Source organism: Scleropages formosus, chromosome 12, assembly GCF_900964775.1.
Source record: "Scleropages formosus chromosome 12, fSclFor1.1, whole genome shotgun sequence".
Classification (NCBI taxonomy): Eukaryota; Metazoa; Chordata; class Actinopteri; order Osteoglossiformes; family Osteoglossidae; genus Scleropages; species Scleropages formosus.
Window position 1 is genome coordinate 22,002,071 of NC_041817.1, and position 15,939 is coordinate 22,018,009.

At 41.3% G+C, this 15,939-nt stretch overlaps 2 protein-coding genes across 3 annotated transcripts; both read right to left on the minus strand.

Annotated features, from left to right (window-relative positions):
- Positions 1 to 899: 899 nt before the first annotated feature.
- On the minus strand, positions 900 to 9,066 carry LOC108929190 (high-affinity choline transporter 1-like). 2 transcript variants are annotated; one of them, XM_018743557.2, is made up of 9 exons: positions 8,991 to 9,066; positions 7,785 to 8,033; positions 6,184 to 6,297; positions 5,634 to 5,789; positions 5,260 to 5,408; positions 4,756 to 4,899; positions 4,160 to 4,313; positions 2,209 to 2,426; positions 900 to 1,561 (listed from the first exon to the last, which is right to left on the minus strand). In XM_018743557.2, the coding sequence occupies exons 2-9, from the start codon at positions 7,966 to 7,968 to the stop codon at positions 911 to 913; spliced, it is 1,770 nt and encodes a 589-aa protein (XP_018599073.2). In that variant the 5' UTR covers positions 7,969 to 8,033; positions 8,991 to 9,066; the 3' UTR covers positions 900 to 910. The 2 variants fall into 2 exon arrangements, with proteins under 2 accessions (XP_018599073.2, XP_029112801.1); XM_029256968.1 differs by lacking the exon at positions 8,991 to 9,066 and adding an exon at positions 8,061 to 8,075 and having other exon boundaries at positions 7,785 to 7,971.
- Positions 9,067 to 14,938: 5,872 nt separating this feature from the next.
- Positions 14,939 to 15,939, minus strand: LOC108929303 (claudin-14-like). Its single transcript, XM_018743710.2, has one exon. The coding sequence runs from the start codon at positions 15,789 to 15,791 to the stop codon at positions 15,075 to 15,077; it is 717 nt and encodes a 238-aa protein (XP_018599226.1). The 5' UTR covers positions 15,792 to 15,939; the 3' UTR covers positions 14,939 to 15,074.

The following is a 15,939-nucleotide window of genomic DNA, read 5'->3' on the forward strand; positions in this document are numbered from 1 at the left end:
TATTGTTAATATTCATAAAGATATGTACAGCAAAATGAATACGGTCACATCACATATCCACGTATTATTGAATAGACGACTTCTGTCCATATTTTTCCATTAAAAGGCTTGGTTAACATATATACATATACAGCTTTAATACCATATTACCCTTTCCAAGATTCAACATATACAAGTATTGTATAGCTTTTCTGTAATTTTGCACTTATTATAAGTTTCTACCATGTATTAAACCAGCAGGACAGAACAGAACGAACTTGGCATTGCTGACACACCATTGATTCACATACAACAAATGATCAAAAAGCACAAATTTGGCAATCTTAATGAAAAAAAAAAAAATCTGTTGTTAGAATAGCTAATGTACCCACAGATGTTGCTTACATGTGAGGAAAAACAGACTCTAAAAGAAGTTAAAAAATTGATATGCATTTAAATGTACTTTTCAGAATAAGACAGAACTGTTGAAACATTTAGTAATTCAGAAAATAAAATATCAACTTCCATAAAAACTTATGGCTCTATTGATTTGTCTTCTTTAAGCATGACCCTTAAAACTGAAAAAATGAAAGCATGTCATACATACCCACAGGACATTACTTCACCAGACACAATGAATGGGTTATTTGTTCCTCTGCTTTGATATTGCACTGTCCTCCCCGCATGGCGATCCTCCTCTGTGCTTTCCAGAGAATCCTCTGACGCGTGCTTGAAATCTGCTCTCTCCTTTCGCACAATGTTTGTTCTAACAGCGACTGAAATGTAAAATCCAGAAATGGAAGGTGAAGATCAAAGAGCGGGTGTAATTCACTGAAACACGGCCTCTGTTAAAAGACGTGGGTCTGCACTGTGTCCCTTGTAAGGCTTGGTCCGAGCCAGTCGGGGGTTGGGGGGGGTGGGCAAGGGGACGCTAGTCGATTTCATTGTTGGAAGAATCGGGGCTCGTTTCGCCATCGCTCAAAGCCTCCTTGTTCGTGAACGTTCCAGCCAGCGTGATGCTGTGGCGAGGCTTCACCGGGGCCATCTCCGATAGGATGATGTTGTCGTTGTTTACCAGAGTGGTTTTGTCCATGATCTCCCTGCTGTGCTTCGAGAGCACGGCGTCAAGGAAGTCATACTTGGGCGAAAGCGTGCCGCTCTCAAATAGGTACTTGGCCAGGTAGGAGAACATCACGTTCCCCAGGAAGGAGGCGATCATGGACACGGTCTTGAACGGGAACCTTTGCATGATGACATACTCGACCTCGTTAGTCAGATGGTGAACCTTCTCCTGCTGGTGCCACCCAGGGTAGTAGATAAATGGAGGCAGTTTGAGGTATGGCTCCCCTCCACCTATGCGGAGCACCAGGCCGAAGATGTAGCCAGCCACGGAGCCATAGGTGTTGGTGCCCTTGACGAAGAGCACGCTGAGCAGCTGGGGGAAGATGATGACGTAGACCAGGTCTGAACTCAAGTACCACAGGCCGTAAACCGTTCCCGACAGAAGAGCCATCGCCGTTGCCAAGGCACCGAATACGAAGATGGTGATCCTCATAACCCACACGATCTCACGGTCAGATGCCTGCCGTGGAGCCATAAACACAGCAATGAGCGCACAAAATCATATCTAAAGCCATAACTCAAAATTCAGTTTTCATCAGGATTGCAGATGTTTTTCCAATAAATTTTCAATTAATTCGTTAATGACAATGAAATAAATCCAACTTGTGAGTGGCGCTTCTGGCATTCCATTTCCAGCATCTCTTAAACTTTATTTTTACCCTGATGGGCAAACCCGGACAAACGCCGTTGAACCGTTTGCTCTGTGTGACTTCGTGAACCGATGTTTGCACGCAGGTTGTGAGTTTATTCTCAGACATCTAGTGGGAAACTGCGCTCAGCAGCGCTTCAACTTAAGACCAATTAATGTGATGTGTTTGATCAATTTTAGTCTAACTCATGAGTGTGCTACTGTAACGTCAGGGTTCGGCGTGCTGTGTCAGACTTGCCGTTAATGAGACACGAACGGATTGTGCGGGTGTTTCTTAATTGTGTTTAAGACCCCATTAGTAAGGAGAAATAATTTAAACGGAGCTGGTAGAAGAACAGATACTGCACTTCTGCCTTTGTCTCCTTGCTCAAATCTTCAGAACTAATTCCAGTCTGAACAAGAACCATGGAGATCACGGTAAACTGCATGTCTGGAAAGCATGTAGAGTAAAGCCTCACCGACTGGCGGAAAGCCAGCTGGTAAATGTTTCGTGCGAACATGGAGCTGGCCGAGAGGATAGACGAGTCAGCGGATGACATCACCGCAGCAGACACTGCGCCCAGGCCGAAAAATGAGATGTAGGTGGGACACAGGTGCTGCAGAACGATGGGCAGAATCATGTCTGACTGGTCCTTCTCCTTGGGTGGTTTTGGCCCATAGGTGGTCATGTTCCAATCTGTATTCAAAAACAACACAGAATGGGTTGTTTCAAGTTCTAACACTGCTTAGACATGATGCTGCATTTTGTGGCACTGTAACAAGCTTTTGCAATTCCATTGTTTATTACATTACATGCATTATATATAATGCAATTACGTTACATACATTTTTCCTTCATCTTAACCAGAAACTCAGAAATCATTATATACCATTCTTTTCCACAGCCAAACACACACAAAGAAAAATCTGAATTTATAATGTAGCTTATTAATATGCGGAATGGTACTTTTTAAAATGGATCACCAGGACAAAAAAATCAGAATTCATAATATAGCCTAATAATATAGCAAATGGTAGTTTTTGAAATGGACCAACCACAAAATTGCCAAAATCACATCACTGTAACTACTGTAACTGAAATGCACAAATATGCATGTAGTAAAAATTACTCAGCGGAGTTTCAGACAGTGTGTGTGTGTGTGTGTGTGTGTGTGTGTGTGTGTGTGTGTGTGTGTGTGTGTGTGAGAGTAACCCAACACATCTACAGTCACAGACCTAGTATAGCTCCATCAATATAAGGTGGCAATATAAGAGAGCATAAATTCAGCCCTTAACATACTCAGAACTCCCAAGTGACCATTTATTCTAAACCAATTCCGTGTGACCAGGCAAATGCGCAGTCCACTAAGCAATTAGTTTGGCACTTAATTTGTCTCAGTGTGCCTGTCTCCCCAGTCTGCCCCTTGTTCTCAGAGGCGACCACGACCGCTAGTTTATGAACCTACTGTCTGCTCAAGCAACGGATGAAACCAAACTGTTCCGGATGGTTCTGTCGAAGCCCGTATTTTTGATCCTGTCATTTCTCCACTTCTACGAACATCTCTATGGACTGGTGTTATGAACCGAAGGGTGATTTTTCTACCCATGAAATCTTTTGTCAACCTGTCAGATTTGTCATTGTTTTTTTTTATTTATCATTTCCTCCTGAAACCGTGATTGCTGCTGCTGATGATCCACTTCTTTGATGGGGGGGACGAGATCAGCGGAGTTAATTAATCTTATTCGGATGTAATATTTACGGGATTCACGTCGTTACTTGGATACCCCTCAGTAATGAACGACAGGAACCATCTGTTGTTATTTACTCCCCCGCGTCTGCAGCGGTTTTAAGATGGGAAATGAACACGGTGCCGTCCGGGGACCAACCGGTACGGGAGAGTGAGGATGGGGTGGGGGCTTCGAGGGTGCGGCGGGGACACGGATTCGAAACGCCGTTCCTGCACGATTCTCCAAGGGAAACAACAGCTGTCCGCAAACTCACAGCCCCTCTGGAGGTTTGTCCTTTAATTAACGGGAATTTAATTATTAATGCTGCCCTGTCATTAATGAATGCATAAGAAGGGTCTTAGAGGGGTCTTGATTTGCAGCAGTGATATAACAGAAAAAAAAAAAAAACACAGAAAAAAAATCATAGCATTATATAGGTATTAGAGCATTATAGAAGTTATTAGAGCAGTATTATATAGTTATCATATAGTGCATTAAAGCTTATTTAGGTTTTTTCTGGGGACTGTGGCCTCTGTGCGAGTGCTAAAAAATCAAATTCAGCCTTAAAATAAAATGACAAAAAAATGAAGATACCAGATGATTGCTGGCTGATTGTGACAACTGTTGCTGCGCTACCAAAAAGGGGGACTCCAGGCATGTTTCCCGATCCCAGGCTGTGACTAACGCCAGGGGTGCGATTACCTGTGGAGGCCCCTATGGCTCCTATCAGGACCGAGGGCACGGCCATGACCAGGCAGCCGAACGCGGCCAGGAAGGAGAGCACTTGGGCGTAGGTAGCTGAAGAGGCAGAGAGAACCCGTTGAAAATACACCTGCCAGGGAATCCCCCCCAACATCTAGAAACAAAAACGCCATTGTAAATAGAGACACCGAACAGGGAAACGAAACACAGCATTGCACTGACATACACCTCTGTATTCACTAGAATGTATAATCAGTGTGTCTTGAAGGTGCATCTCGGAGGAGGTACAGAAAGACCTTGTAACAGGTATACAGAAATGTATTGAAAAGAAAAAAAATATTGCTGTTTAATTATAATAAACTTTAATTACATAGGGTATATAACAACAGGAAATGAGAACGATTTCTCAAAACAGTCAGCGTTGGCAAATACTAAGACAAAAACAGGAGTAACTGACCGAAGAATTAAGAAATTGCATTTACGGGATAAAATTTTGGGCTGTATAATTGCCGTACTGAACTTCAAAGTAAATTTTTAAAAATATTTTTGTGAAAAACTGGCTCTGTATGGAAGAACCACATAATTGCTAAATTTACCAGCAGGCAGAAGTTGTCGATCCACATCCATGAGTCAGACGAAATGACTTTCCCCACCCAGGGTTCCTGATAGACTTGCTTCACGGCTGTGACAGTGATGTCGGACACCGCTGGGTTTGAGAGAGCAAAAGGCACGCTGACCCACTGTAAAGGAATAATCCAGAACAATTTTTATTACGGAGCAAGAGCACAAAGGTACTGAATTTAACAAATACCAACAAGTCTGCATCTTCCATAGCTTTGAAATGATCTAATATAAAATGATCAAACCATGTCATTGTGTATGACATCTTGTATAATAAGATGCCAGTAGAGAACGTGCTGTTGTACTCTTTAGTCTGGTACTAAACTTCATGGGATTCTGCAAAAGCACAGCTGATAAATAGTTAAATGTGTGACGTGTTGTACCGTTTTCCTCTAAACTACATAAAACAAAGTCTGTTGTGAAGCTTCCCACGTTTGGAGTGCGCGGGGGGGTAGATGAAGCATCCTGGCAGAACTCACCAGTCCGAGGAAGATGCAGAAGAGCTGGACGACGTCAGTGTACGCCACCGAGTAGAGTCCGCCGACCAGCGTGTAGAAGATGGCAATGAGGGCCGAGATGATCACTGACATGTTGATGTTGATGTCAATGATAACGCTGAGGGTGGCCCCTGTCATAGAAGCCAACGACAGAAGTGTCGAGACCAGGTGAAAAGGCAGATCACTAGCAAATAACGTGTTAACTGAACAACTCTAGCAAAAAAAAAGTAGCACGATGAGTAAATGATATAACATGGCAAAATTCTAACCGACATCAAATTCAATCTACAAACAGAAGAGTTTTTCTTAGCAGTGCTGGAAGAGTAACCATGAAGACATCGCTCCACTTTTCGTACCCAGAGCCGATAAAATGGCACCGGACCAGAAGATCTCTCCCATCAGCGCCGGGATGAAGAGAAGACCCCCCATCCTTTTGCCGTAGAGCTGCTGGAAGGGGTCGAGCATGGTGACGTAGCCTCTGGAGCGCATGGGCTTGGCGAAGAACAGACCACCTGGGAAAGGGGTTTCTACTATGATTTACACTGCTCAGCAAGGATCACATTTGTTAACCCAAACTGCAAAAGCACATAAATCTCTCAGGTCGTGTAGTCATGGCGATGCAGTTACTGGGACTCATTGTTCGCTATACACCACCCATTTGAGCAATAAAAATACATAAATAGTAATGATATATAAATAGTAAAACTTTACAATTAGCATATTTACAACAGCAGTTCCAAGCTACTTTTGCTTAACTTTATTCCCATCAGCTCATTATAATAAATTTTCATTCATGCATGAGCACAAAGGTCATTTTCAGGTGGTAAGCAAGGTATTATTAATATACCAGATCAGTAAGGTTAAAGGGAGAGTATAAATGACATTAAATATTGTATGTGTTCTTACCTAAGACCAAACTGAGTGCGTACCCGAAGGGGGCCTGAGCCCAGGCAAGGCCGTACCCGGGAAGGTAAACGTACTCTGCCGTCCCGTTGATGTAGCCACCCCCGACCCACGTCGCTGGAAGGAGTAAAATCACACACATTTGATTAAAAAAAAACTAAAGTTTTAAAAAATACAAGCTATATTCACAGCGCTGCTTGAAAGTATGTCAAGCCCTTGTGTCTGCTAATTTTACCACGAAATGGTTATTTACTCAGAACCAGTATTTCTGATCTGACATAACAGGTGTGTGATGAACTCAGGTGTTGATTTAGAGGAACGTGTGTGTAGTAGAAACACAGAAGAAGTGCAGGTGCAAAAATAAGTGAAGCCTAAGTTCCATTGGTTAAACCAAGTACATGAGAAGAATCAGGTGTGTAAATAGTAATCATTTATTAATTTTATAAGTTTATGTTATGATTTAGATTTTAATATTTTATGCAGGAATAATGACCATGCCTATAGGGAACACATACTGTACGTTCAAGCAGCACGGTATATTCTCAGTAACGCTTAAATATATACTCAGACTAACGGATTAAAGCCAAAATAACACATACGTCGTTTAGCAGCAGATGCAACAATGCATTAAAGTGTCAAAAATGTAAAAAACACATTTTTGTATGAAACAGAGCTAAAATGATGTTGGTACAGCTGCAACATACTTCAAAAGATCTAATCTGTGCTGTTAAATTATTCACTGTAAGGTTTTGCTGTGTGTATGACATCGCTGTAGAGTTCTGTGCCCTGGTTTCTTCATCACCTCGGGTTTTGTACCCACATTTACTTTGATTAAACCTATTGGGTATAAAGAAGGCTGACTAGACATGAAATCAGAATCGCCATAAGGATGTATATATAAGTATATAAGTACATATATAGTACTTTTCAATAGATAATTAAAAGATGTTCTGCGTTTAAAATTTTACACTGTGTCTTGGAGGGTTTCGGAAATAAAACATATCAGTATCATTAAAGGCTTTTGATTTGGGACAGCTTTGGGTTGTAATACTTCAATTTTATAAGAAAAAAAAATCTCCCTTTGGCTGATCAGTGGCACCAGTGAAAATACCACTACTACTACTACTACTAATAATAATAATAAAAATGATAATAATAATTACACTATATAGAGTTAATTGGACGTCGCTTTGGAGAAAAGCTCCTGCTAAATAAATAAATGTAAATGTAAATCAATGCTATAACAATAATAATTAAAGTGCTTGGGTGAACTTTTTTGGTCTCCTGTAGAGAACTGAATTAATGTAGAACAAGCTGAAATATTTGAAAGAGAGGACTTATTATTATTATTATTATTATTATTATTATTATTATTGTTATTATTATTATTGACGATGCTATACTTAAAATCTTATCTTACATAAACTTATATATAAGATATATCATATTAGATGGACACCAGGAAGGAAGATTTTTCACTTTTTGTTGTCAAGTCTTCTGAGACTCGGAAGACTTAAGTCTTTTGTACATCGTTATTTGGGCGCCTCCGAAAGACATGATCTCGAGGTGAAGACGGACAGCAGCTTGGACTCCGCCGCGCTCACCGGTCATCGTGAAGCCCCCGACGAAGAGCCCGATGTCCCTCCCGCCCACCATGATGGTCTCGCTGCGGTCCACGCCCTCCGCCACGCCCGACTTCTTGTTCTTCCACGCGGCCCAGATCCCCACGACAAGGATGAGCACGTAGAAGATCACGATCGCCACGAGCCCCTCCACGTGGATGGCCATCTTCTACAGGTCGCTTCGCTCTGCGCTGGAGCCGGCGCGCGACACTGTTGTCATCGGGCACGCGCCTGCGAGCAAGAGCCAGGTAGGCGTACACACACACACACACACACACACACACACACACACACGACATGTAAAATGATTAAATGCACTCGAAAGTTGAGCATCGTTATATAAGAACGTCCATTAACTTATGTCTCCGTGCTTTTATTCGTTTCCATTCGATTTCTGGTGAATCTTTTTTGCAAAATCAACGCAGAAACTTTTCCGAATTTATTATTTGCATTGCAGCGCGTTACACTGTAACTAAGTGTGTGTCCCGCGCAGTCGGTGTGTCTCCGAACTACACTGCTCTTGTCTTGACTCCCGGCAGCTACAAACATTGCTTGGTATCAAGTGATTAAATATTATTAACTCAACTGCGTACAAAAACGGTCCGTCATAATGAAGTGTAACTTATTTTTATGTGGCAATGTGGGAGATTGTAAATGAATGTTGCATAATTGTGAAAGCTGATGTTATTAACGTTTTATTATTATTTTATTAGGTGCTTTAAATGAAAGAGAACTTTGGAATTGGAAAAAAGTCTTTTCACTTTATTTTTCGTATATGTACAGTATGTGTATGTATATATATGTATATATATATATCATATCATATATATGTATATGCGAACAGCGGTCCCTCGATTCCATTTTCATTGAGGAAACTGTAGAAGATGCACGTTCCACTGCGTTTGGAAAGGTGTGACATACAAAGTGACACGGGCGTAACTTATTTGAGCGTTAACACCCCCGACACCATCATTTTTTACCCCGCTTAAGTGATTTCCACTAAGGTTTTAAGCCTAAGGTTGGTTTGATTTCCATTAAATCACTCAGGGGTTTTTCTCGTGTTAAATAAAACCAGCTTGTATGGTAAGATTTTTTTTTTCTCAAGCTTTTGCAACCAGGGATCAGAACAGAAAAAAAGAAGCGCAACGTCCGTAACCAAACTTATGGAGTTGGAAATGTTTCGCCTACCTTGGAAATGTCCTTTCGGTCAGTGCGAGACCCCCAGGTGAAGGTTTCCAGAAGGGAAGGAAGCCGTGAATCCAGCCAAATAAGAGAAAAGCGCGCTGGAGAAGAGCCTCTCTGGGTCATATACTGTAATTGCGCGCGGATCATCGGGCGGCGCGTGTTGCCGCGCGCGCTTTTATAAGGGACCGGTTTTCGTCAGAACTCCGAGGAGCGCGAACGTCAGAGCGATGGGAATGGGGGCCACTTATGAATCGGGATGTCAGCTCGTGCACACGAGCAGCAGCAAAGTCTCCGAAGGTCCTGGGGGAGGGGGCGCGCGCGCCGGGTCGGGGACGGGGTTGGACTAAAATAGCACGTTGGTTTGGCTTAATTGAAAAGTGCGTGACGCACAGCGCTCCGTCACTTCGGGGTTTATTCCTCCAGTCACCTCCAGGGACGACTTTTACCACAGTGTTGTTATTAATCTGCATTGCGGACGCTCTTGTTCAAGGCGAACGAACGTAACTGTTTTTTTTTTTTTTTTTTTTTTTTCTTATTTATAGGACGGGGGGCTGTGCGCTCCGTGAAGTTAAAATACCCGTCTCGACCAGCAATGACTAAACTGGCACCTGACACTTTCTGCGGAAAATCCGTGCTTCAAAACGCACCTTGGCTTTATATCAATGAGAAGTCATACGAGTACTATTATTTTTTAAACACTACGTGTATTATATGGGGGGCACGGTGGCGCAGCGGGTGGGACCGGGTCCTGCTCTCCGGTGGGTCTGGGGTTCGAGCCCCGCTTGGGGTGCCTTGCGGCGGACTGGCGTGCCGTCCTGGGTGCGTCCCCTCCCCTTCCAGCCTTTCGCCCTGTGTTGCCGGGTTAGGCTCCGGTTCCCCGCGACCCCGTCCAAGCGGTTCAGACAGTGTGTATGTGTGTACGTACGTACCTATATTCACTTCAGTTTATTTTTATAGAGCGCTCTTCTCACGCGGTGACACAGAGCGCTTTAAAACAGGTATAAATATATATATATTTAATAATAATCTATATGATATTTAATAATATATAAATACATATATTATTGGTTTCCATCGCTCCAGTGTGGAACAGAGCATCTCACCTCTTCATTCTCTCTCTCTGGTGCTGAACTTGTAACGGGCCACTGCTGTTACTAATAATATTCCAAATGTATTAAACAAATAATAGACCTTTTGCAAAAAAAAAAAAAAACTAAATGGAACTAAACTGCAGCCAAGGGCCCATCGCATAATGCATTCCTGCTTAAAACGATATAACAAATGTAATGTGTAAATTCTGCAGTCTTTGTGTTTTGTTATATAAAATACGAATTCTATTCAAATAATCAATCTGGTTTAACGAAGCAGTGCAGAAAAGATGGATTAGAACCAAAACACTATGCATGCTCGCACACCACAGACACAGAGCTTTTTGCAGTGTGTATGAAATGAAGCCAGTAGTCATACAGACTAATGACATTTGCAGATGCTTGGTAGTGCTGCACTGTTTATTAGACCTGGTAAATGTAGATCATCTGTTCATTCCTACATTCCTGTGTATATTACTTTTCTATTTGTCCTCCTTAACTGAGAGTCTCATCAAATATGGATCTAGTCAAGAACTTAAACTTGATGCTGATACTAAATAATACACATTTACTGCTCTGACAGTCGTCTGGATTTCTGATCTCAATAATTTTGTAATATGTCTTATTATTCTACTCCTCACACAATGGGATGTGGTGATTAGTGGAGAAAAGGAAAACTCCAGTGACATTTTCAGTAAGCGTATCAAAAAGGCATCCAGAAGAAAGCTGCAAAATTATATTTCTCAGCTGGGAAGGAGTGTATATAGTATCACTGTGACTTTGTAAAGCCTGAAAGGGTTCTGCTTTCAGACCAACATCTCCTTCAGCTTTCAGACTATCTGGCAAAGGTTTGCAGATAAACACAGGGTACTGTTGCACCCTGGTGGTAAAATACAGTACAGTACAGTATATGTGTACATTGCAAAATAGTGGAATTTTGAGGAAAATAGCCTTAAAGTAAAAGTAAATAATCTGAATTCTAATTAACATCTTATTGTTGTTTTTTAACCAGATATTAAATTAAACCTTTCTTTTTATTCAGTTTCACCTGACCTTTTTGATCTCAGCTTTCAGCATAGGCCTTCAAAAGTGTGTTAGTTGCATAATACTTGCTGATAGCTCATAGATATATTGTATTTACTGTTGGGCACATGGGAAAGATAAGGGGTGGTGAAGTTCACAAAATTCAGTGAAGAACTTGACTTTGCTCTATTTTAAAATGTGGCTCTTGTGTAGGACTGATAATCTGAAAAGTCTGCATAATCAAAAAAAAAAAAAAAAAAAAAACCTTCAGAGGTGAGATTTTTCATGTTTAATCTATAATAAAAAAGCAGTGGCCTGAGGGAGAACATGCATTCTCAACTCATGACATGCAACCAGATGACTGTTGAATAAAATCTCTCAACATATTAATAAATAAATAAATAATAAATAAATAATATGTACCCCGCAACCTACTATTCATTTACCTAAAAGAATGAATTGATAACCAGGAAAACGATTTACGACCATTACTGAAAATTCATACAATTCTTCCTAAAGGGTTTCTCATGCTCTGGGCTGCCTCAGAGGCTTTATAATTTCATGTTGCATCAGTATGTATGTATGTAATTTTATACATTTTTACTTATTTAAATAGTTTAACCCCACCTCAACAACACAACATAACAGAACAGTTTGTTTTCAGTAAAATAAATTTATTATATATCATGAAAATTTTTTAAATCAGATTTTCTTATTTATTGTTGGCATGGTGTCATTTAATAAAATGTTAAATGCTGCCCTGTTCAAATTGTATTGTCCAACAGAGGAATAATGCAGGACACACAATGGAAATAATGGACTTTTCTGCATTTAGTATATGGGGAGTTGATTTTTTTCATTAAGGACAAGGGATAATAAATCAGAAAAAATCTGACTTCTTAATTGTACCAAGAAGTGATAACATTAATCATGAGCAAAGACGTGAGATTAGATTCAATCTATGAATTACAGTTTGTTCAAGGTATGGTCATGGTGATAATAATAACTTTAGCACGCTGAGTCTGCATGTTTTATACTATAAAAGGAGGGGACAGGTTTCTCCTGACAGCGCCATCTGGAATCAGTGAGTCGGTGAGTCGGTCAGTCGTGATGCGTGTTTCCGCGGTCCTGCTCTGCCTCTCCATGGTCTGCCTGTCCACCTGGGCAGGTCCCCTCTCCGTTCCCAAACCGGTCAGCCCTGACAGCCAAGTGGTGTGGGAGGTGGCCGACTTCGCTGCCGTGTACTACAACCTCCGCTCCGGGGACAAGTACATCTACAAACCCACTCACATCCTTGATGTGGAAGTTCAGGTGAGTACTCAGCTTCAGCTTTTACACTAATTTGTGATGCTTTTTAAAGCCGAAAAAATTCTAAAAATATAAAAAAAATATTGCAGATGCTATTTCACGAGTGCAAAGTTTACAATATTTCTTTTAATTGCTTGAGGGATCATACATGCCTCTGGGACACTGAAAGGCTATAGAATGTCAGTGGTGTGTATCCCAGCATGACAGTGAGCAGCCCCTTGTGTTTAGATCAATGAAGGCATTCTGTACACGATGGATGTGGACCTGAGTCGCACTCAGTGCCTGAACGGGGAAAACTTCTGACCTGCAATCTTGTGTTCTCTTCCAATCACCCGAAGAAGCAAAGGTAAAAAAAAAAAAAAAATCACATTCAGTCCCTCAAAAAATTTAACACAAGTGCAAAGAATTCTGGGTGAAAAAGCTATTCATGCGGTTCATTTGCTGTGTGGGCTGTGTGAGGGCAACGCTTGTGAGCGCTTGCTCGTCTGAGGATGCTGTCTGTGTTTCAGACCCTGAAGTGCCACTTTGTGGTTCTCTGCAACCCTCTGCTGGAGGAGAAACGCCTTAAGGAAAGCAGCTGTCAGCCTCAACTTCAAGAGCTCCTCTAAATTAAGGATGGAAAAAGGAGCATTAAAGAGCAACTTGGACCATTCCATAAAGTATTGGTGGTCCCTGTATTTTTTTATTTAATAGGTTTAATTATAAGGCTTCTATAACAGTGTTATCTGTATGTGCCATGGTTGTCCTTCTGATATTGTGTATTTCATGCACTTGTACTCAATTTTATTCAGGGATGATGTTTTCTCATATGAAAGATCTCTTTCAATGCTTTGTATTAGCTCTGTTACGATGGCAGTGTACACAATAACCACCAGGAATGGGCTTTTCTGTCCACTGTGCTAACTGTAAATTTGGCTTTTTTTGTCAAACTTCTTAGTATATTTGAATGCAAGGCATATAACTTTGAGAATAACTAATCATAAAATACCGTGCAAAGAAGGATTAATTATTTTAATAAACAAAGGAATCATAACAATTTCTTGTGCCAATAAAATGTTGAGGGCCCAAAACCAATCTGTAATACAAGAGAAAATGGATGAATGAAAAGATCCTTAAATATACGATCAGGTTGGGTGTTATTTTACGAGTGTCATTTAAAGCTTTGGTTACTGTTACGTTTGTACTTTGTGAGAGAAAAATTGTGCTTTAGTGGCATTGCATCATGAAAATAATGTGACAGTCATACTGCCTGGTCGAACCTCAGCTTAGATAACCTAGATTTGACATTATCAGGCATGCTCACCACCACAAGAGGACGTGCTTCTGCAGCGGAGAGCAGTGTTCCCTCAGAAGGATACTGCACCGCATTGTTAATTTACCACACAACCTTTACTGAATTTATTTACTACTGACCTACCACACTAACACTAGGCAAGAGTTTATCAGCAAATTAAAAAAAATCCAGATATCAGCAAAATCATTTCTTCATATAATACCATGACTGAACGCAGTGATTATTCACATGTTAGGGATGTCATGTAAAGTGTGTGGGCAGGGATCTTTTTTGTCCTTTATGTACCTCTCAGCTGAGGACAAGGGGTCCCACACACCCTCTTAGATCTGATATACCGATGATTCACGGAATTCGTGTCAGGAATCACGTATGGATATTTGGATACCGGGTCCACAGCCACAAATGACAACATAATTTCAAGTTTAAATAAATCATTCTTTTCCCTGCCAAAGTGAACGACAAAACAAGAACTGTGTTGGTGGGAGTGCAATTTGCAGCACCTGCTTTCTTGACATATCATACACAGCCAGCAAAGATATACAAGATTTAAAATTCTTATCCTGTGTCCTAAAACGGTGATTAAGATATTCTTTCAAGCCCAACAAGATGTGTATCACCTGAGTCCATTATGTGCTATTCCAGCTGAGTCAAACTGCATCAGATAAACCATATCCTCTCTCAAGGTCAACCCATTATAAGGCTAATAACTGTGCATTGAAAAGAACAATAAATGTTGACATTGATCTTTGTTTGCCAGAGGCACCATTACAAAATTTGCAGCTGTTGTTACAAACTGTTCTGTTATGCGGAAACACTTTAAATATTGATTTGTCCTTCGAGTCGACAAAACAGTGACAAAATAAGATATATGTGAAATAGTAAACAGATATGTATGGACAATTAATTTGTAAATTATTTATGAATTATTAATGCAACCAGACAGATTATTAATGTGTATTAAATGGTGTCTTTACAAAATTTAGTGAACAGTGCTTAGTGCTTACATTGTTATACAATGACTGTATGACTGTACTACAGCCTATGTTACTGTTATTTACTTTTATAATTATGGAAGACAGTGTTTTATATTCCCATGAGGTCCAAAATAAAAGTAATATAAAATAAAATTGTGATTAAAGACATAAATAAAATGAACAATAAATAATATTCAGATAACACAGCAATAAAAAGGCCAGTATATATGCTTATTATCTTTAATGATTTAATTGTTATGGAGGAAAAAACTGTTTCAAGAGAGCATTAGTAGAACAGAGGAGGTTCCATGTAGAGGAACCACAAGTGCAGGGTCAATACTGTAAAATGACTTCCATTAGAGGTCCCTATATGCGTGTAATAACATCCAGCCAGGTCTGTTCACACATAGTCACTGAGTCTGTAACCGCTGCTAGAGGCTGAGCAGCGTGAAGGGGTGTGGTTGTCCTTGCACACAACAGCGGGTGGCTGGTACTCGGGTGCGGGGGGCTGAAAGGCATCAATTGACTCTGTGAGGTATGGGAATCGTTTTTCAGCTTGACCACAAGCCAGGCAAAGAACCACTCCGCCGGTGATGCTGAAGGCTGAGGAGATGAAGCCGATGTATACGGCTTGCCCGATCTCGTACTTCATGCCATCGGGCATCACTGGGTTCGAGAAGTTGCGGATGACCTCACTGGAGGTCCAGGAGACGGCGGTCAGACAGAGAAGGCCTGCCGTGAGGAAGCAGCCCCCGCCTGTGACAGCCAGGGCGCACTTGGCCGGGGAGCGGTGGATACAGCGGGTGCACTCCATGCCCAAAGACGAGAGGGCGGTGGCAAGGATGGAGCTGATGCAGGACAGCGTCATGAGCGCCCGCGCCGCCTGCATGTCTTGGGGGAGCGCCAGCGTAGAGCGGTGGATCTCACATTGGTAGATACCTGCACTGTTCCACACGCATTCCATCCATAGCCCCTTCATGTAGGCCATGGAAGTGATGATGTTGGAGCCCATGTAGCCCGTGCGACGCCACTGGGGCATGATTGTGGCAACAGCGGTCCCCAAAAAACCCAAGAGGCCAAGGAAAAACCCTAGGAGCTGTACTATCATGCTAGCCATTTTGACACTTACTTTAATAACGCCTTAAACTATTGTCAGCTATGGCTGTTGCTTAAGTAGAAATGCAGCTGTTGGCAAACACTGAACAAAGATATCAGATAAATAATGGCTTAATATAGTACAATAAGCCAGCAGCTGGATTTTGAGT